General features: G+C 37.4%; 1 protein-coding gene across 1 annotated transcript in view; it reads right to left on the minus strand.

Annotated features, from left to right (window-relative positions):
- LOC107665324 (protein unc-13 homolog C-like) overlaps positions 1–16,224 on the minus strand; it is a gene marked incomplete at its 3' end in the record, with an annotated part of 129,555 nt that extends 113,331 nt beyond the window's left edge. The window contains exons 1-4 of the mRNA XM_016456152.1: positions 15,814–16,224; positions 7,983–11,505; positions 738–760; positions 196–245 (exon numbers count right to left, since the gene is read on the minus strand). Of these exons, the coding sequence (XP_016311638.1) occupies positions 196–245; positions 738–760; positions 7,983–11,256 (3,347 nt within the window). The remainder of the gene's footprint in view (positions 1–195; positions 246–737; positions 761–7,982; positions 11,506–15,813) is intronic.
- Positions 16,225–23,261: the final 7,037 nt, after the last annotated feature.

The raw sequence follows: 23,261 nt of genomic DNA on the forward strand, positions 1-23,261 counted from the left end.
TTTTAGCAAATGGCTGCAATATAACAAAGAGTGAAAAATTTAAGGGGGTCTGAATACTTTCCGTACCCACTGTATATAACATATACAGCACCTGTAAGAGTGTAACTCTACACACTCGCTTCAGTTATGGTGCAGTGTTCATCTCTCTTTCTATATTTCCCGTGTGTGTTTGGGGTTGTGTGTGTCTGTACTCACCCTCCGCCGCTCAGCCCCAGTTTGGCTGGGTCCAGGATGTTGGCAAGGCCCTGTGAAACAAGAAAACAGCCTGCTGATGACTTACGCAGATCAATAAGACACTGTACTTACTGTATATCATTTACCTGTACAGTAAATATATGAAACACACACACACACACACACACACACACACACAGTCACAATAAAGAAACACACAAACAATGACAAACAAGTGCAAATACAGACAAAATACATTATAAAACGAGATCAGTACAAATCTATCTACCTATCTATCCATCCATCCATCCATCCATCCATCCATCTATCTATCTATCTATCTATCTATCCGTCAATCAATCAATCTATCTATCTATCTATCTATCTATCTATCTGTCCATCTAACTACCCGTCAATCTATCTATCTATCTATCTACCTATCTATCTATCTATCATCACCGAACACTGAAAAACATGCAGCACATTTCATATACATTCAAAGATGAACAAACACAGACAGAAAGTGGTGAAAAACGATAGAAGCACAGAAAACACAAGAAGACCTCGGTGTCCAGAGCAGTGCTGTCTGCAGAAGAGAAGCAGAAAGACAGAGAGGAACGTTAGAAATAACAGCACATATCGACTCCTTTATCTATAAATAACTGCACACACTTATAATGACTTGTGCCTAATGGAGCCAAACAAATAGTGCCAGCACAGCTCATTTACGATATCTCAGTCCGAGTATAATCCCTGATACACACACACACACACACACACACACACACACACACACACACACACGCAAACCTTGAGACAATATATCATCTTTCTCTCATACTACACCAACCATATAACGCTGTAAAAGCCTGCGGTGTCCAGCACAGAGACCACTCATGTTTATTTAAATACACTTCATACAATCAATATCCAAACATGATTTCTGCCAAATTATGGGCAGATTCAAACCTCAGAGATGAGGTTACACTGATGACCATTACTGACCCTGATTTCTCATATTATTACAGTAGATCATTCTCCTTCAGTCGGTCTCAAAGATCACCTCAGACGCTTTAATGTCGCTCAAGTGTTTAAATATAATGGCAATGATTAGTTCAGCTTTAGTGCGATAGCTTCACAGCTCGCTGGACCATGAACGATAAAAGTGAGTTCTCAGAGACGTCAGAGGTCAATAAACGCACGTAGAAGCTGAGAAGAACAGCAGTGGAGCTTAAATCTAGCTGGTTAATAGAGTGGAGACGAGGATGGTCAAACAGAGTATTGATCAAATCTTTCCTGTTGGGCTTATGAAGGGTTACTCGTCCCTTCTGTAATGCTCAGACCATCCTTCAGTGTCAGAGAAACACTAAACTGAGGACTAACCGGTATATATTCGGGTGTTTTATTGGCATGTTTGTTCCAAATCGATTTTATGGCAACCAACCATCCAACCATCCAACAAGTTTCGCTGCCAATTAGGTTTTTAAAGGTCTTAAAAAAATTTTTTTTTTTTATTTAACAATGAATCAAAATATATCTAGGTTACAAAAATCAAAAGAATATACCCTACCAGTCAAAAGTTTTTGAACAGTAAGATTCAAGATTCTCTTCTGCTCACCAAGCCTGCATTTATTTGATCCAAAATACAGCAAAAGCAGTAATATTGTGAAATATTTTTTACTATTTCAAATAACTGCTTTCTATTTGAATATATTGTAAAATGTAATTTATTCCTGTGATTTCAAAGCTGAATTTTTAGTATCATTACTTCAGAAATAATTCTAATATTCTGATTTGCTGCTAAAAAAAATGTATTATTATTATTATTATAAAAAATAATATAAAATATTTATATCAAATTAATAATATGTATATAAAATATATATAAATATTTCAATTTTTCTATTAATTTTTTTATTGATTTTTAACAAGTCAACATACTTTTTTAACTGAAATGAAGACCCATAAAACTGTTAAGAAAATTAAAATGACTAAATTACAATGATTAAAATCACCATTACAGTAAGAATAACAGGAATGACTATTTGTATTAATAATATTAATAATTTAAATTGTTTTTAAAGGTGATTAGAATTACCGCAATATTTTTAATTCAAATATTTACTTGAAATAATATTTTTAAACTCACATTTAGGTCCGGAACGAACACTTCATATGATAAATCATCAATTCCTGACCATATTTTGCCTGTAGAATATGCTGTTTCACTCAGAAATATGTCACATTACTGAAGTAAAATGGGTTATAAATGAAAAAAAATCACATATTATTTTGACTAATTTGAAATATTGCCAAGTCTCATTAAATTGACCCTTAAAACAAGATCACACAGTGTCCACAGTCTCTGAAATCTATCCATTTTGTGGACGGCTGAAATGCTGCAGAATATATATGCACTGAGGGATTTCTCAGACGAATTAAATTTCCTTTTAGATTTCTTGGTCAGTGACAGAGACGAAATGAGATGAATAATTTGGCTGTGCTTCTCAAGGCTAAAACATATCGGCCTGTGAGAGAGGTGACGGAAAACCTCCTTCACTCATTAGGATCAGTGGTCTGTTTCCACTGAGCTCTGGCTAAATGCATCACTTTCATTAATAATGTCTTTCTGAAAACAAACTGCAGGTAGAAAATATCCCTGTTTTGCACCATTTAAATAATAAAACTAAAATATTATGACATAGTTCCCAATAAAACAGACGGCTTATATACTGTAACATGTTAGATTCTGCTAAAACATAATGAAAAACATTTATCCTGTGGACTGATAAATCGTGCAGAACATTTCTTGAAGCAAATATGGTCTTTAATCTAAATATGAATCGACATTTGCAATGCACTTTAATTATTTATTCCATAATTGGATATATTTCCTTGTGAAACTGAGCTTAGGTGTAGTATTGGAGCAAGTTATTGCATTTTAATGATTAGCTTTTTATTCATTTTTACATTAGAACAACATGCACTGATGCATCATTTACCAGAATATGTTTCAATAAAGTAAACAGGGTCAGATTAGATTTTTCTTGACTTTCGTGTCCATCTCTATGAAGAATTTTCCTAATACAGTCATAATCCTCGATTATTGAAATGCAATGCAAATGTAGAGCAATGGAAATCTGGGGCAGCCGCAGAACTGATGTATGTTTGTGGGTTTGAACAGTCAATAAAGACATTTATATCTTAAAATATGAAAAGAGGATAGGAAACCTTCTAAACAAACATCTGCAAACGGCGACAAGTATTTACTATCAGTGCTGCACACGTTTTTAAAATCTGTCCTCCGTGAGCGCTGTGATCTAAATAAAATATTCAGAGAACGGATAGACTACTTTCAGTCAGCTGACCTCGATGGATCAGAGCGGAAATATAAAATGGATATAATAAACACGTGAAGCGAGGAGTGCCGGCTCGCACCGCTACTCTCAGAACAAGACTGATATAAGAGTCCCAACAACGCTGACCTGGTTAGCAAGCGCCCTTGGGAGGAGGAATTAGCAAGTGAATGCAGTTCAGCCTAGAACTAAATGAAGATGGGTTTGGCAGGAAGAACTAATCCTAAGAGACCTCACTGCCCTGCTTTTACAACTGAACCAAAACAGCCACGACACTCAGAGCCCCTGCATGACGGTTCCTCGTTTTATGCAAATGATTTCTGATCTGCGTTCTTTAATTAGTCAAGGAGAAAATGAGAGCTCAGAAATTAAATTGGCTGTGTGAAAACAAGGAGCTAAATACCAGCACCACTGAAGAATATTTCTGTGTTTTCATCAAGGAGGATAAACCTGGAGAACGCTAATCATTAGCACTCCCTTTTCCAGCTTTGTTAATGGAAAATACATTTTAAAAAATGCAAAATATTAAAAATGTGTCCCTGGAGCACAAAAGCAGTCTTAAGTCGCTGGGGGATGTTTGTAGCAATAGCCAAAAAATACATTGTATGGGTCAAAATTATAGATGTTTCTTTTATGCCAAAAATCATTAGGATATTAAGTAAAGATCATGTTCCATGAAGATATTTAGTAAATTTCCTACCATAAATATATCAAAACTTCATTTTTTGATTAGTAATATGCATTGCTAAGAACTTAATTTGGACAACTTTAAAGATGATTTTCTCAATATTTAGATGCACCCTCAGATTCCAGATTTTCAAATAGACGTATCTCGGCCAAATATTGTGCTATCATAACAAACCATACATCAATGGAAAGCTTATTTATTCAGCTTTCAGATGATGCATAAATCTCAATTTCGAAAAATTGACACTTAAGACTGGTTTTGTGGTCCAGGGTCACAAATGTCCTGAAAAAAAATATAAATCATTTATATTTTATACAATAAATATACTTTAATACAGGCACGTGCACAAGTAGGGCTCAAGAGAACAGGTAGCACATGCCCCTTTTGCCCTTACACTCCGAAGGGCCTTTTTTTTTTTTTTTTGGTGGTGGTGGTGTTTTTTTTTTTGTTTGTTTGTTTGTTTGTTTTTTTCAATAAATCAACACTGTTAGATTGCCCTGTCAGTCAAACCTCATAACTCCACCCCCTCTATATTGACTGAATGAACTGAAGTTCTGCAGCAGCTGAACAAAATCTTGCAAGGGTAAATAAAGATCTTGTTGTTTGAATAAATACATAGAGACACTATGTCTATAAAGGCTCATATTTGATGCATTTGAGGTCTGAGACATGTGGGACCAGAGAGAGATGGCTGGCATTTGCCATCTAGTCATAGCTAATAGCCTACACTTAAATAGCTTTGCATACAGTAGCATTTCATCTTTTATCAAATGAGATTTTGGCCAAATATATTTTACAACAGGAAAAACTGAGCACCCATATAGCTACAACAAACTGTGTAACCTGTTGATGAAAACGTATATGTGATGCCGCTGTTTTAATGAAGGACAAAATGCACATTTGCACACATTCGCTGGTCAAAAACCTTGTAACTGCATTTGTGTATATGTATATAGGATTAGGAGGGGAGAGCTCTGGCACAATTCAAAGTTTTCACTGCAACTGTACTTTTCACAATATTTTATAATTTTTTTCATTGCTGGCTTATTTTAGGGAAAATGTAGTGAATACGAGACCTTCAAGAGACCAATAACCCTGGTCCTTCACAGTATCAAGTTTCTTGCCAGGCAGGCGGATACATGTTGGATATGTAAGGAATAATTGACGACGGGCCGTTGAATTAGCCTTTTCCACACTTCCGTGTTTCTGGCTTCTGGACTGGCGCTTGCAGGGTAACGAGAATTCGAGAATCAAAGTCTTTTTATACAAATTAGAGATTATGAAAATACTTGAACTGCCGGTACTTTACTCTACAGAGCGCAAACATTTCACAATTAACTTTTTGCGTCAGCTCGGGTCATCAAATACAAGTTTATTTCATTCTAAATGGTGGCAGTTATAAAATGCTTTTCTTACTTAGATTTTTTTTCTTGTTTCCAGCCAAAATATTTAAAAATTCTTAAATCAAAAAGGATTTTCTAGACAAGTAAAATTATTGTCTTGTTTTCAGACAAAAAAAGGTCAAAATTAAGTTTTTGCTTGAAACAAGCAAAATAATCTTATTTCAAACAGGAAACCAGATTATTTTGCTTACCCCACTGGCAGGTTTGGTTGGTTGTTTTTTTCTGAAAACAAGACAATAATTTTTACATGTCTAGAAAATCCTTCTTGATTTAAGAATTTTTAGATATTGTGGCTGGAAACAAGAAACAAAATCTAAGTAAGAAAAGCATTTTTTGCACTGTGCCGTTCTGTCCGTTTGGTGCTGGCTGTGAATTTTTTTTCCGCTATTTTTATTATTATTATTATTATTATTAAAGTAATATTGTATTTTCTACTTACTCTCCCTTGCATTATTAATGTGATGCTTTAAATGTACATTGCATAATGTGCCCTGGGAAATACATATTAAACAAGAGATGACTCAGATTCATGACATTCCTATTGTATCGGATTAAGTTGTTGTGTTGAGTTTAATATGCTTCAACCTAAGTTAGTTAAAATTGTTTAATGTATTGGAAAAAATGTTCATAAATGTTGTCATTTTTAAGTAGTTTATCATGATGCGGTGATTCGAGGGAAATGACAGAGTAAATTGAGATAATACGCTCAAATGTACCGGAGATCAAAGACTAGCCTATTTAAAAAGGGATGTCGGAGATGGAGAATAGAAACAAACCATCTGGTGCTATGTTGAGCGTATTATCTCACAAGTCAGCGGTCTGAGAGGCATATGAGTGACAAACAAGTAAAATGTTATTTCTTTGTAGATTATATAACAACTTAGAAAACAGACAAAACAGAAAAGGTAAGAAGCATTATTTGAGAAATTTGAGGGCATACTAATATAACAGGCGCAGACCTGTAACGGAACTAACTTTACCCTGCGTTGACGTAATTTCCGATTTTTGTGAAAAAGGCAAATTCTTAGAAAATAATGCACACCCGAGGCCGTTACACCTCAGGGGTGCATTATTTTCTAAGAATTCAACGGACCAAAGTCAATTATTCCGCTTATACTACGGTTACCACCATTTGTGGCTTGTGTTTTAGAGAATCAGAATCCACTAAAGTACACAGAGCATCTGGCTGTTAGCGTGCAGCATGAATGAGCAGCCTAAATACAGTATCCCAACAGTACTCAGCATTGTGGAGTGCGGCGCTGGGTTTGCCGTGTGCCGTGACTGTGATTCTCACATCTAGGTCAAGAGTGCTTTCGGTGTGAGTAAGACTGGGTGGAAATTCCCCTGATTCCTGACTGGCTGTAAAGGAAACTCTGCTTTTGTGGGGTAACCTGCTAGCATAGCCACGTTTCAGCTGTTACCAACAGCGAATCCTTTTAGTCATTCCATTAATCATATATTGACATTTGTTTACAAACTAATAGCATGTCCATATTAGCATTTATAGGGTAAACTGACTTTGAAAACACATTTGAGACTTTTGTTCTGCTGAAAAAAAAAATGCTAAAAGTGCTAATAAATCATGCCTGCAGAGGACAAATTCAGCCAAAAATAAAATTACACATATGCACATATTCAAATGTGGTGCATGTTACAAGTAGAACCAATGCTATTTGCTCTCATTGACATCAAGCCTGGCCTGATCTGAAATTAAATTTGAGAGCTACGATGGTGGGCATGATTTCTAGTGAGTAACGACTTGAATTTCAGTACTTCACTCACACAAAGCTATTGTATGACATTAGAAGAAATGTAGAACAAAGTCAAATGGACAACTTTTATGATGCCTTTTTGGACAACCAATGATAAATGTACGCTTTTGCCGAATGGGAAAGTGCTGAATGGAAAAGCATTGTCAAATTGTCCCTTTTCATGTTGTACGATAAAAAAAAATCCAGGTTTGGAATGACAGTGACAGTAAATGATGAAAAGAACATTATTATATGGGTGAACTGTTCCTTTCAAAATAAATGCTTAAATATACATAGAACTGTTGATTGGACTCTCTAAGTTTAATGAAGGCCACAAAAGGTGAAGTACACTTTTATCTGAACTCTGAGGCACTGACAACCACACACACGCATACACAAAATCAATCGCCAATTCTAACCACTCAACATCAAATATTAGTAATCATCATCTTGCCCTTCACAACAACCCTGGGGTGTCATGAACCAAGACCTCATGTTTGGACAACGGTGGATCTCAAATGACTCAATCAATGGTTCACCGACCAAAGCCATAACTAAAACCCTTCAAGACAACTATAATAAGCTAACATATAAACTAGTTGGCTCATACCTCCTGCCAGGATCTGCTGTTCCAACTCAGCCATCTGCTTCCGGTAAGCTCTCAGCGCCACCTCTTTGAAGGTGGGACGTATCCTTTTTTTGGGTGGTGCTTCTTGCACGGGAACCTCTGTAACATTTTTGTTCTCATCCTCTTGTTCTACAGTCTTTTTTACCTCATCTGCTCCCTTCGTTTCTGATATTTCTTGATCTTCCTGCACCTCCTCCTTACTCTCCTCCTGTTCCTCGGCCTCTGCTTCCGGTTCCTCGGTTTCTTCCACGTAATCCACCAAACTCACCTCATACTCCGCCGTGTCTTCGGTCATGGGATTGTCGTCATACTCCTCACTGTATTCCTCATCATATTGCTCATCAAGGCTGCAGTCATATTCTAGCACGAGGTTACCCTCTTGTGAGATGTCATACTCTTGCGAGACGTCGTATTCCTCATCTTGGTTCTGTTCCTCAGTCTCGTTTGTGTTTGTTCTGTTTTCCAGATTGGCTAGGACTTGTTCCATCACCTCAACGTAATGTGTCTCATTGTCCACAGGTTGTTCAGCAGGTTGTTCTTCCTCTTCTGCCTTGTAATAGAAAGGATCTGTGTAGACATCCGAGTCAATGGTTGTGCTGGAGCTGTTCGCTGTGGACTGGGACATGGTCCTGAACCTACCCATGAATGAGGTGTTGCTCGGTTCTTCAACCGGGGCGCTAGTGCTTTGGGAGCCTTTATTCCACACAAAATCCAAAGCTGACTTTGCTCTTTGCAGGGTGGATCCAAATCCTCCAAAGCTGAAGGTTTTTTCGCTGAGGTCTATGCTGAGCCTGCTACTCCAGGATTTGGGGACTTCCTCCACTTTCTCACTTCTGATCTCACTCTGGCTCCGGTACATGGAGGAAGATTTCTGGCTGTGCTGGAGGTGGTTCACATCATGTCGCTGCAAAGTTTGTGGAGCTGATTCAGGCTTAGCTTGGATCTTCTTGGTCTTGGGCTTCTTTTCGGGTTGCGGTTCCGCTGCAGGTTTAAGTACTGGTTCTGGTATGGGTTCAATCACAGCCTCTGGCTCTGGTTCTGGCTCCAGTTCTGGTTCTGGTTCTGGCTGTGGCATTTGTTCTGGTTCTGGCTCAGGTTCTAAAAATTCAGGTTCTATATCTATATCTTGATCTTGGCCCGTGTCAGGAGTGCTATCTAGTGTCAAAAAGGTCTCGCCTTCAAATTGCAAATCAACCTCGAGGCATTTAGTTATTTTCTCAGGGAAACCAGGGTTAGCTGCAGGGTCAAAGGGGCTACTGATTTCAGAGATTATGTTCTGTTCAGTGGAGGCGTCCAAACCTGAATCAGCACCTTGTTCAAGGTGATGCCAGTCTTTCCATGGTGAAAGGTCACCCTGCAGTGACAGCTGAGAGCCGCTGTAATGGCTCCTGTCCCCTGATATACAAACAAGACCATTACTTACACCACTGTCAATAGTCTCTGTGGTTTCAACTTCATTATGTTCCGCATAAGGTCGTTCTTGGTTCAGAGTTTGACTGGGGGGACTGGCGTACCAGGAGGATGCCATGTCTTCTTGCTTCCGTTGCCAAAGTTCCTGATCTGAGGAGGAGAGCAAGGAGCAGCCGTTGACTCTGCTGAAATACTGACTCTCAGAGAAGTCCTCGGAGTAAGACTGGCAAAGTTTGGAGCAGTCCGATTCAGACCGGCTGAGTTTGGGAGTGGAGTAGTCGCTCTGAGAGAGCCATCCAGGTGTTATGTCAGAATAGTAGGACTTGCTTTGCTTGTCGTGGTCATCGTAGGCTGTGCTATCGGCATAGTGCACAGAGTACGCAGCATCATCGGCCATCCTTCGGTGATCGTGAGACTTTTTCTTGTCTGATTTACTTTTTGGAGGTGGTTTGGACACAATTGCATATTTGTTCTTGTTTAATTCATCAAGCTCTTTGTCGCTTTCCATGGAGTCCCAGTCATCACTTTCGGCTTTGTCTTTGGCTGAGACCTTGATGTCCATGCTTTCGTACGTCTGAGAGAAAACCATTGGCTTGTCTCTCTTTTCTTTCGAATCGTGTGCTAGACTATCTGTCGAAATGGATATCCCAGTCCCTTTTAGCTTATAACACTTTTTCAAAACTAAATCCCTGTCTTGGGGGCTTGAAAATATAACTACAATTGGTCGAGGTTTAGCATTGTAACATTCTCTTTGTTGGCCTATTCGATGGGCCAGTTCAATTTTAAATGTCTTGCATGCTTCAGCGAAGCCCATTTTCTCTTTCAGGATCTGATAAATAAGGTCTTCCGTTTTTTCGTACTTCTCCTCAGGCACATTTAGAAATCTCAGAGTAGCTTTGTTGGTCTGTTGGCTAATCTGTCTGATGTAATCGTGGATATCTCGAGTCTCGCGTCTGGACTGCACAAAACCCGAACGGAGCTGCTCGATTTCACTCTGCACCACCTCCACGCTGCTGGAGATCTCGTCAATGGAGCTTTTGAGGGCGTTAACGTGCCCTCGCAGTTCTGAGAGCTCGGACTCGATCTGACTGATTCCCTGAAGTTCTTTGAAGATCATCTCCATCACGTCCTGAGTCTGACTGATGCATCCCGTCGAGCTGGATCCCGGCTCCAGGGTAGTGGTTTTCTGGTGTCGGCCAGCCCGGTCCAGAGATTTGCTTCTGATGCCAAGAGTCTTTCTCCAGTTGCTGGCCTCTGAGTCCGAGGACACACATTCTTGGCTCTTCTTCCATTTCCTCAGTTTTTTCAGAGCGCCCAATCGAAGGGTGTGGAGACTGCTGCGCTCTCCCCGCTCCCCCTCCGAGCTGCCATCGGAGGGCGCTAAACTAATCAAACTCTTCCTGTTCCGTCTTACTGGCATTGTATAAGCTTTTTGTTCATCAAATCTATGGACAAGTTTTGCCTCGTTTAGAGAGTCGGAGTAATAGCTATCAATTGACAAGACCTCATGAAACTCATTATTGTTCAGAAAGAGGGCATTTTTTGGAAGCCCATTGGCAATTGCTACACGGTAACTGAAAGTTGGCGAGAGAGAAGAACAGTCGTTTTTTCCGTCATCCTCCTCAAGGGATATATTGCGTGCCGACGAGCATTTGGAGATCTTTTTAACTGTGCTTTTCAGTGTGGTTGAGAACGTCGGGTTCCATGCATCGGGGTACGTTTTGGGTTCTTTTTTGTTTTCACTACTCTCTTTCTTCTTTGTGGTATTTGCCAGTTTCTTTGTAAACATTCCTTTGCAAATCTTTACGATGTAAGATGATAGCTTCTTGAAATGAGCAGAAACCATGGAGGGCGATGTTTCAGCAGTTTTGCACGCCGGACGCAGTGAAGCAAAACTGGTCTCAAATCCAGCGAAGCACACAGACACTTAAGCACACAGCACACAGTCACTTAGAGTTTTGAAAGTCAGCCCTGAGGTATAATAGACGGTCTAGAGAAGAAGTGACCTCAGGTGCGGTTGTGCCGAGCAGAAATCATCGCACATCCTCAGTGAGGGAAATATTCAAGGGTGTTCTTCAGAAAAGGCCTCATGTCTCTGAAAAAAAGAAAATAAAAAAATATCTTTTAAGTTAGTTTGCACTGAAGGTCAGTATGTAAAATACATAACTCTGAATGTTACACTGCACATACTGTATAATAAATCATTGAATAATTCTTTGTACTAGAGCCCCAGTTTCATGGTCTGTTTCTTATGAGGCTGTCAGATCCAGTTCAGCTGAGCTAGATGTGTCACATTTTGAGAGAATTGCGGAAAGCTTCTTATTTTCACAGAAACTAGAGCAGAAAAGATTCCGGTGTTGCTTTGGAGATCCAATAAACCCTTTAACAGCCTGACATGAATAATTGTGTTTACATTATTTTACAAATCAATGCATTTCTAGCTTCAAAATGAGCATGGCAATATAATCATTAATCGAGTTATACCACCTTTGGAAATCTGGTACATGTAGTGTCCCATGATACAGACACGCAACCTAATGATCACAGATGAATGGTGCAGTTCAAATGCACTAGAAAATACAGTATGACCAAATTGACCAGAACAATATACTGAAGTGTAAAGAGCAAGACCCTGTGTGCTATGGAAAAAAAAGTGGAATATGTTTGAATATCAATAATTCAGATATGAATGGTTTTGTCTAGAAGCTCATACGTTATTCATAAATGGAGGTGAAAGGTGAGGAATACAGTCATACTGTATTACTGCATTAAAGGGCCTTGTTTGTATCTAATTAAATACAGTTCACACAGGGCCTAAAAATGTATAATGGCATAAGAAAGAGAGATGTGATATTCTGTGGGTGAAGGAAAGAAATACACTGCAAGTAGCTAATCAACCATATCACACACCAACCAACATCCTAGCATTGTGCTGAGTCACATTTTCTTCAAAAAAGTCCAAAATATCTAGTTATACATGTGCATTTATAAACATATAGAAGTTAATTTAAATAGACTCACTATCTGTCATTCAGCTGCAATACAAACATTGTTCTCAGTTTAGTAGTAATTCCCCTATAATACAGAACAGAACAGGTGAGTAGCCTGTGTAACGTGTGTGTGTGTGTGCATGTTTATGTGCTTTATGAGGACACAAATTTGTATAATAACATGGGTATGACATAGGTATTACAACGAGAAGGTGATTTATGAGGACGTTTTCAGTGTCCCCATTGTGCGCGCGCATGGCGTTGTTGACAGATGTGTTGCTGTGAGTAACACACCTTGATGTTTACAGACCTCTCTCTCTCTATCTGTCTCTCTCTCTCTCTCTCTGTCTCAGACCCACTAAAACAGCTTTCGCTCCACTAATGTAATTATATCCAAAGAAAGCTTGTACAATCAAATGTTATTAATTCAATCAGATGTAATTTGACAATCAGTGCTAAACTCACTCTGTATCCTGTCAAGAACATGGTCATATTTCAGTACATCAGTAGTTTGTATTGTTTTCCACTAAAAAATATCCTTAAAACAAGACAATTATGCTTCGCAAGTAAAGTCATGTAAATAAGATAAAATGACTTATTCTCAAGGGAATTTGAATCTTGAATTAAGTTTATTTTGTCCCCCGAAGGCAAAAACAATCCTATTTTTTCTTCTTCTTGTTCTAAGCATAAATCTCAATACATTTTCTTATGCATAGCTCAAGAAAAAAAGTTTAAAAAATACACTGAACTAAATTATAAACGCAACACTTTTGTTTTGCCCCCATTTTTCATGAGCTGAACTCAAAGATCTAAGACTTTTTCTATGTACACAAAAGGCCTATTTCTATAATTTTGTTCAGTGTAAATTAATAATTCAAGACAAATTCTGAAAACCTAATATCTAAGCTTCTCAAGTAAATATCTGTATTGTCAAAAGAATCAATTGCATTAAGATTTTTTGCATCATAACATTATTTTCCTGTCAATAAATATTTTAATATTATTGAGGTGCTTAATCATCTTGAAAGTAATATCACAATTCCAAAATTCTAAATGGTTAGGATCTCATCTTCTTCACAATTGACCCTAAAATAAAAAAATTAAAAATCCCAAGTCTCTCTCTCTCTCTCTCTCTCTCTCTATATATATATATATATATATCATCTATATATATATATATATATATATGAGATGAGATTCACTCTGCCACACATGCTGCCTATTCAGCACAACCAAACCATTTAGTAACAGACATCAAATGTCACAATCACCAGACCACATCATTTACTACGAATTTACTCACTGATACTTTTAATTAAACAAAGTATTCGGCTGGTAAAACTCCAGCATGTGGTTTCTTAGGCAATGATTAAGACTTTGGACATTGATGTCTACTCAGAAAAGTTCAGTCTGGCCAATGGAAACAAATGCTGAGACCAGAGGTTTCTAACTTCCTTTTCCAATTAATTTATTAACTCTTCTGTGATTAATGGCTGAAATCACTGTCTCTTTATTAAGCCATTACAGAATTACAGAGCTCAATCAATCAATCTACTGAAAAATACAGATGAGACAATTAAATCTGATTAAATTAACTGTCATATTTCCACCACAAGCCCAACAGGTAATCAACTACTATTTCACAGTGCTAATCAAATTTCATTGGATATTATGTAAATGCAATGCTAAAGATCATCACAGAGGCCATTATGGAAAATATGTTTTAATCTGCACTGATTCTGAATTTATGTTGTTTTAGAGTCACTTTATTGGATAGCTAATGAAAAATATACACTGAATGACCAAACATATGTGACAGAACCTACAAATGAACAGATCTTGCTATTTCAGCTGCACTGACTACTAACAATCCAGCACATAGAAATGCAATTATTTCTATTCCAGTACGATAATGACCTGCACACAAAGCGAGGTCATAAAGAAATGGTTTACTGACTCTGGCATGAAAGAACTTGATTGATGCACTAATGCTCCTGTGTCTGAAAGAGAGCAATTCCCTGCATGCATGAACTAAGATCTACTGGAAAGAAGAGTGGAAGCTGTTAGAGAGGACTCTTTTTTGGCCAGGGTGGATTTGTTTCTTACAAACACACAGCTTTTGTCTTCTCCAGATGTTAACTGATGGACTGGAGTGGTGTGGATTACTTGTGGATTATTGTGATGTTTTTATCAGCTGTTTGGACTCTCATTCTGACGGCACCCATTCACTGCAGAGCATCCATTGCTGAGTAAGTGATGCAATGCTACATTTCTCCAAATATGATGAAGAAACAAACTCATCAACATCTTGGATGGCCTGAGGATGAGCACATTTTAATTTTTGGATGAACTATTTCTTTAACTATATATTCTTGAACCTCTCCTGAGTAACGAAAGTCCAAACTCTTAGCAATAACATTTTTTTTTCCAATTCCACAAGCTAGAATGCAATGCTTTATTATGAATTGCAACCTATACTATTAAAAACACTCGAACCTCAAACCATCTTTAAGCAGATTCTGGTTAGGTTTAAAAAAACTGCGTTCACTATCCAAATGAACAGAACTATAAAGTGAAACTGACTCGGTTCCTCACCATTAGCCTATTGTGAAAGCACATTGTGCATTTATTGCAAGTTATTTTTTTAGCCAGTTATTAGTTTACATTTATTATGTAGCTGCTCCAAATGATTGCGCTTGACAGCGTGTTGTGCAATGCCTCATAAAGACGGGCAGCTCATTAGCTGCTTGTCTCTTTCTCCCTCTGTTGCATCAAGGAGAGCCGATTCTCATGTGTGGTCGTCTGTGGGCTTGAGATGCAAAAGACATAGATTATCGATCCGATGCAGACGCAGGGCTCTGACCCCGTACATCACATACAGACACTCCTCTGACAACCTCAACCCCTCCTGATGCATATTTAAAATAGAGAGACGAGAGGCAGTAAGAGCAAGAGAGAGAGAGAGAGAGAGAGCCCCACCCACTAACACAATTACGAGCCGTTGCTCATCTCACATTCACTCATTACACCGCGAGACCTCGGCATGCACAGATCCGAGTCGGCATATGCTTTCTAAATCTGAAAATGCATGCATTTTAACCATGAGCACGGCTGACCGAGAGCGCGATGCATGCTCTCGGTGCGAGAGATGCAACCATTCAGAGCTGCCGGAATTAGAAAACTCTTTATAATCCGGCGAGCGCTTCAATCATCCCGCTCTGCCTGCGAGGACACGCCACCAGATGTTGATAAGTGAGCTGAAAGCATCAAGCGTCGGATGTACCACAAAGTCTAATGGCACAGAATGACATAAAAAAGTGATGCACGGATGCATGCACACACAAAATGCACGATCAGTTCAATTGCAATTCAACATTCAAGATGCAACAGCTTAAGTTAGTACACACACATACCTGAATCACAACCCTTTCCGACAGCATAAAAAATCCATCCACTAGCATCCGCCGTACTCTTAAACGTCCTGCCGCGATGCCCAAAGCATCCTCCGACGACGCAAAGCACAAAGCGAGCCCTCAGTTCCAAGTGCTGCTCTCTCTGCGATCCATTCCTCCCTCGTCGCCTGCTGCAGCGCTCCGCTCAACCTTGGGATGAAGTCTGGCTCGGCGGGCGCATGCTGTTGCAAATCACGGAAGGATCCTGGGTAAAATCCCTCCTCTCTGTCCGGCTCTCCCAGACAAAAGTCGCAGCAGACGGTGTGTCTGGGACGGTGAAAGCCCCCTGTCTGGATGCACGGGATGCGCGTGTGTGAATAGAGAGAGTACGAGAAGCCCTTGGAGGAGTGCAGCCCTGAGCCTCTCTCTCGCTCACACAGAAAGAGATGCACAAAGCCGCTGCTGCGATTCACAGACCTGCACACGTGACACGAGAGAGAGAGAGAGAGAGAGAGAGAGAGAGAGAGAGAGAAGGAAGGATGGGAAAGGATGAGATGCACAGCAGGAAGGCGGGATGAATGTGTGTGTGTGACAGAATCGAAGACTGACTTGCAGCTATTAAACCTTGCATCAATGTCCTCTCGTTTTAACCTCTCTCTCATTCTGTCCATACCATTCATCCTCTAATTCGTTGTGTTTTCTAATGCAAACATCTCTACTACATGCAACAAACCTTTAGCACTGAGTATTAAAGTTGAGCTTGTGCATTGCCCTTCAGCAATTGTGATTTCTCAAATCACAACAACTCTATAATCCTCCTACTATAGCAATGAACAACCTAGAACACCCTAGAAATCTAGCTACCCTCAAAACCCTATTAAATGCATAGCAATACATGAATACATTCAGAATTCTTAAGCAATCATGTAATCCTAGAAACTACATACAGTAGCAACTCCCCAGAAATCACTGAGCAATCGTTTACCAATGCCATACAGAGTTACAATCATTACATACGTAACAATCCCTGCCGGTACGAGACTCGAACCCGCATCCTTTGGGTTACGAGTCCGACTCTCTAACCATTAGTCGTGGCCTAATGGTTAGAGGAGAGTCGGACTCGTAACCCAAAGGATGCGGGTTCGAGTCTCGTACCGGCAGGGATTGTAGGTGGGGGGAGTGAATGTACAGCGCTCTCTCCCACCTTCAATACCACGACTGAGGTGCCCTTGAGCAAGGCACCGAACCCCCGACTGCTCCCCGGGCGCCGCAGCATAAATGGTTGCCCACTGCTCCGGGTGTGTGTTCACGGTGTGTGTGTGCACTTTGGATGGGTAAATGCAGAGCACTAATTCCAAGTATGGGTCACCATACTTGGCCACATGTCACGTCACTTACAATAAAAACTATTAAAAACATTTCGCCAATTAGCATGAAGTTGAAATACAATAAAAAATATTAGATGAAAATCTTAGATGAAAAATGTTGCATTCAAAGCTACTGTATTTGAAATAAGTTTAAGAAGCACTAATTGGAAACTAAAACTATACTAACAGTAAATCAAACCTAAATAGCAATATTTGGGAAAAACAAATAAAGAAATAAAAATGACAAACGCATGTAACAAAATTACTAAAAATGTAATTAAAATTTAAAGGAAAAATGATAAATGTTGCCTTGGCAACTAACTGAAATATGTTTAAGTTGAAGCACTAAAACGGAACTAAAAGTAAACTAAACCTAAATACTAAATAAATAACAACAGTACATCACAAAATTACTAAAAATGTAATTGAAATAAAAAGAAAACTTACAATTAAAAAAGGGAGTAAAATTATTAATAATAAACAGTCATAGTATATACTGTAGATGATACTAAACTAACACTGATGCCATAACCATAACCGTTCCAAATACCGTCTATCTATGCCATAGCAACCACCTACAAATCATGCAGAACATCCCATAAACTACTTAGCAACACCCTAGCAACCCTCTAGAATAAATGAGCCTAATGGACGTGAGTTTTGCACAGACATAAAACACCACACACATTTTCTTCAGAAAACAAAACATCTCATTATACCACATTATAGAATATGATTGCACTCATTACTAAACTTTTCTCCCTGCAATTTGCATGAGAAAAATGAATGTAATCAAACACTGATCTTCAACACAATATCCAAAGCTCACCAAGTCTACAGTTAGCACGATCTTTTACAGTCTCTGTGTCCTTGTAGAATATGATTATCATTTGTGATTGGTTTAGAGCTGATAGCTGAGAGCTCTGCCAGCTTAATTTATCCGCTGTGCTATTTCCAAAGCTTTTATTATGATTTCTGTATCACTCAGGAAACAGGGGATGTGTCATGTAATCCCGCAAACAGCCACTAATTTGTCTCGCCTCCCAGCTAAATTGCCTTTCCAGACTCTTTTTGCCCATGTTACAACAAAAAAGGGTCGTGTGAGAGGAGAGAGGAGATGAACCAGAGCCGGAGGGAAGCATGAATTCTGGGTGTTAATGCAGAACACGGCTCTTGGTCGCCCTCTAGTCTAGACACTGATTAACTAACCCACAGCTGCTCATCTATGAGAGAGGTAAGAAATATGAGCAAATATTCAGGATAATGCTCTGCTTCACTATAAAGGTGATGTGTGTTCTGTGATAATCTCTGTGACATATGCACATACTGCTAAATCTCTGACTCTTTCCATAATCCTGGACATAACTGCTTAAAGTCAACATGAAATGGCATTAGAAAGCCATTTTACTGACAAAATGTGATGTATTTCTGATATTCAGTGATATCAGAAAGTGTCTCTGGTCATGTTTTAGTTGATTTGGACTTTTTAGGGTTAAATTCAAATTTAATCAAAAAGCATGTGTAATTAACTGAAATCATAAAACTTGATCAATTTAATTAATTAATCAGTCATTTCATTTTTAGGGCTCTATGAAATCTGTTTTATTTTTCCCAAATTCAGTGTTTTTCTTTTTTTTCCTGAATTTAGTTTTAATGGTTTATTTCAATTTAGTAATCAAAAAGCATATCTAAAGAGCTGAATCAATAACATTAAAAAAAAAATCCTAAAATAGCTTAATTTATTTTATAATAATATAGCACCATTAAATGTTTTTTTTTTTTTTACTTTTACAATTACTTTTTATTTAATTTTTTTTTTTTTTTACAATTACTTTAAAATTTAACAATTACTTTTTTTTTGCAAACAAAAGTACCAAACAACAGAGGTTTACTGTTAAAATAAAACAGGTGATAATTCCTGAAAATTACAGTTTATTATTATTATTATTACCCAAACTTTTGTTTGGACAGGTTGTCATGAAGACCTTTGAGAACCTCTGATTTAATGGACTTGAGTTAACATGAGCTAACAAACAACAGTTGTATTTTTATTAACATTACCAATTAAGATGAATAAATCATGTAAGAAATGTATTGCTCATTGTTAGTTAATATTAATGCAATAACTAATGTTAACTAATGGAACCTTGTTGCAAAGTGATACTGTGTTTCTACAGTATATAACAGGTGGTTGACAAATAAAAAGATCTAATGACAAACCTTTTTTCCTTTTTAAAATTACGTACACAGATGAATCTTTTCCAATAAGACCAGAAATGAGTAGTAGGAAAGCAAATCAAGTCTTTTTTTATTTCATGTTGACTTTGAGAATATGGATTAAAGGTCTATTCGCACCAAGTGCAAACAAGATTTAAAATCAAAAGAACCCATACTAACCTATTCACACCAGGGATATAAAGAGAGAGAACCTGTAGGTCATTTTGTTTTTTCGTGTGTTTGATTGATAAAACTCACCAGCCAATAAGACACAAGCTTGTGGGTCATGTGGTGTGGATCTGACAGCTTTTCACATTGTTGGCCTCCAAATACAAGGACCATAAAGGCCACAGGAGTAAGAAAACAAGTGGAGCAAAAAGAAGTGATATTAAAATCAATTGCTGACAAAACGGGAATGTATTTAATAGCCGATACAGCACTGACCTCACATCACTTCATTACATCAGCTGTATGATAACTGACTGTACAGCACTTATTATATCATTATACTGCAGTGTGCTTTTACATCTTTGTATTAGATGACTTGTATATTGCATTTTCTCAGGTTATTTTAATGCAAATGAAATTTGTATTATCATCAAATGGGTTGTATTTTGCAAGCAAATTTGCGGTATATTGCAATAAACAAATAGTTCAGCCAAAAATGAAAATCATTTGCTCAAAATCACAGGGAGCTTTTTAAGGTTCAAAAAACGATGGAAAAGCACTCTACGCGTTCTTGAGTCATATAATAGCTTAGTGTGAAGAACAGACCTAAATTTAAGCCATTATTCACTGATAACAAGCTGTTAACCACCAATAATTAAAATAATTCGCAAATAAGTTTGAAGTTTTGCAAATTATTTTAATTATTTATTAAATAATTAATAAATGAAATATAATTACATATTAATAACACACATTACAATATATGTATAAATAAAATTAAGAATAATTATAATAAATAAATAATTATTTATTAAATAAAGCAATTCTTAAATAATTTAATTTAATTTAATTTAATTTAATTTAATTTAATTTAATTTAATTTAATTTAATTTAATTTAATTTAATTTAATTTAAAAGAATAACCATGTTTTGGCCTATTCCTCACATAAAGATATTGCATGACTTTAGATGATTTGAAATATAAAACACGATTCATAAAGACCGCTTTTAAGATATTTTTGTGTCTTTTTGAAGCTTGACATCTTTAGTTCCCCTTTATTTTAAACGTACTGAAAAGTGACCAGCATGTTGCCAAGGTTACAAAAGTACCATATATATGTGTTTTGTTCTGGACTCAAGGAAGGAGAAAGTTCAACAACTCTTCCACAGCAAAAACCCTATCAATGTGTCCCAAACCAATTAAAATAAATATTTGTTTAGGAAAAAAGGGACATTTGCTCTCACAGCTGTTTAACTGTTAACTGGAACTTACCTATAGAGTCTCTCTCTCTCTTTCTCTGCTGTGATGTAAGCCATCAATCATCTGCGCCTCTCGTCCGGTCATGCATCTTTGCTCTAGAAGAGTCAGAGACATTTAGGCATCAATCCTGGTTCACAGCGAGTCCCTCCAAGACCTACATACATGACACCACATAGCATGGCGGAATGACCGCAGGGCTTTCTCACACACACACACAAACACATGTGTTGCTCTCATAGATCATGCAGTGCATACGATACAGGCAGTGTTGAGAAGGTTACTTTGGAAATGTAATAGGTTACAGATTACAAGTTACCCTATTTAAAATGTAATAGTAGTGTAACTTTTTCAATTACTTTATTAATGTAACATTACTTTTGATTACTTTTCTAAATTTCTAATGAATGTTTATTTGCAACTGTTAATCATTTTCAAACATTTACACCTTGCAGGGTTAACCTTACAGTAGAGCTCAACACGGTCAGACTTTCAAAATCCTTCCTCACTTGAATTTAACTAGCCGAGTAGACAGATATGAATGTTTATTCATAACCATACTGAAAATATGTAAATATTGTTAGCTGATGCTAACTGTCAAGTTACCAAGCTTGCTGGTGCTAAGTTGAGGTAATTTTTAGATATAAAGTCCAAATAGTTTCATTCAACCACCTAGATAGATTACATCTGGGGGGAAAGAAAGGATGTGATGTTCAGAACATGGTAACTACAGTAATTCTCAAAGTGGGAAGTGATGCCCTCTGGGGCCATTTGGCCAGGGGTGTTTTTACACCAGGTCTCAAGGTTTGAGAAGAAAAAAAAATCATGAAAATATAATTATATTTTCCTTAAAATGTTCTTCCTAACTTCAGGCCTTATTCTTATGTTGCCCTCTGGGGGCATTTGGTCAGGGGTGTTTCTACACCACAGAAAAGGTTTGAGAAGAAAACGATCATTATGAAAATATAATTATATTTTCCTTAAAATGTTCTTCCTAACTTCAGGCCTTATTCTCATGTCATATATAACTGTGATGGTCAAATCTGTTTTCTCTCAGGTACTTCGCAGTGTAAGCTTCACAGTGAACATTACTACATCACTCTCGTCAACGTAGTCCATATCAACAACACAAATATATCTTGACTCCATATAGTGGTTATTTTGGGAAAATCCCAGGTATTTTGAGCAGTAAGATTATAAAAAATATGTGCTAATATAAAATTAAATTAAGTAGCCTATATAAAATTGCAAAATAAATCTATCTATCAGTACTTTTTTACTTAAGTACATAAAAAAATCGAGTACTTTTGTACTTTCACTCGAGTAAAATTGAAAAAGGAGTACGTTTACTGGAGTAATATTTTATTATACGTATCTGTACTTTTACTCAAGTACTTGATTTGTGTACTTCGTCCACCACTGACCGGAGGTGATTCATCACGAGAGCTGCGATGCTCAGAAATATTATAATATTCTTAACAACTTAATAGAAGCTCGCCACCATGGGAATATTCGTTCGCGTGTGCTGTTAGACGGTAAATGACAATCGTTTAGGATAATTTCTCGTCTCCCCTCCTCCAGGTTTCATTAAAGGCCGTGATGTCTCATTTCATTCTGTAATTTTTCAGTAAAAACTCTGTTAACCAGTTACTTGCCAAACGTGAGCAGTAATCAAATTGATTTTTAGTGGTTACAAAGACTATAAATTGCATTATATTTATATTTTAATAACTGGAAATAAATATTTATATTACATGTTAATGCAATGTAATGTTTTGCATAATGTTGTTTCATGACTGCTCTCAAACACGCCTGCATGTGAATCGGAGAAATGCATCTCTTTGGCATTTGAGAAGATTGTTGTTTTAAAGGTCACAGAAGGAGCAGAATGAGATGAGACACCTGAGACTTCATCCAGCATGGTTACCGCACATTACCGCAGAAGGGGAAACAATATGATAATGCATGCGGGAAATGTGCATTCAGACAAATTAAGTGTTTGAATGTGACACAGGTGTCGGTGTCTAGGAATATTTCAACAAGAAATTAAACTTCTCTTATTATTTATTCTCCCTCATATTGCTAAAAACCCATACGTCTTTCTTGTCTGTGAAACACAAAAGGTGAATGTTGAAAGCATATACAACATTTTTTATGTATATAAAGTGAATGGGCCTGTCAATTCCCAAAATGACAAAAAGTTTGGGGTCAGTGAGATTTTCATTTGTTTGTTTGAAAGAAAGTATTATTTTTATTTAGCAAGGATGCATTAAATAAGCCAAAGTGACATTAAAAAGATTTCTATTTCGAATAAACGCTGTTCTCTATTCAACAAAGAATCCTGAAAAATAAACATGTATCACAAAAATATTGTGCAGCACGACTGTTTTCAACATTGATAATAATCAGAAATGTTTCTTGAGCAGCAAATCAGCATATTAGAATTATTTATGAAGATC

This window comes from Sinocyclocheilus anshuiensis, unplaced genomic scaffold (genome assembly GCF_001515605.1).
Source record: "Sinocyclocheilus anshuiensis isolate Anshui unplaced genomic scaffold, SAMN03320099.WGS_v1.1 scaffold1303, whole genome shotgun sequence".
NCBI lineage: Eukaryota > Metazoa > Chordata > Actinopteri > Cypriniformes > Cyprinidae > Sinocyclocheilus > Sinocyclocheilus anshuiensis.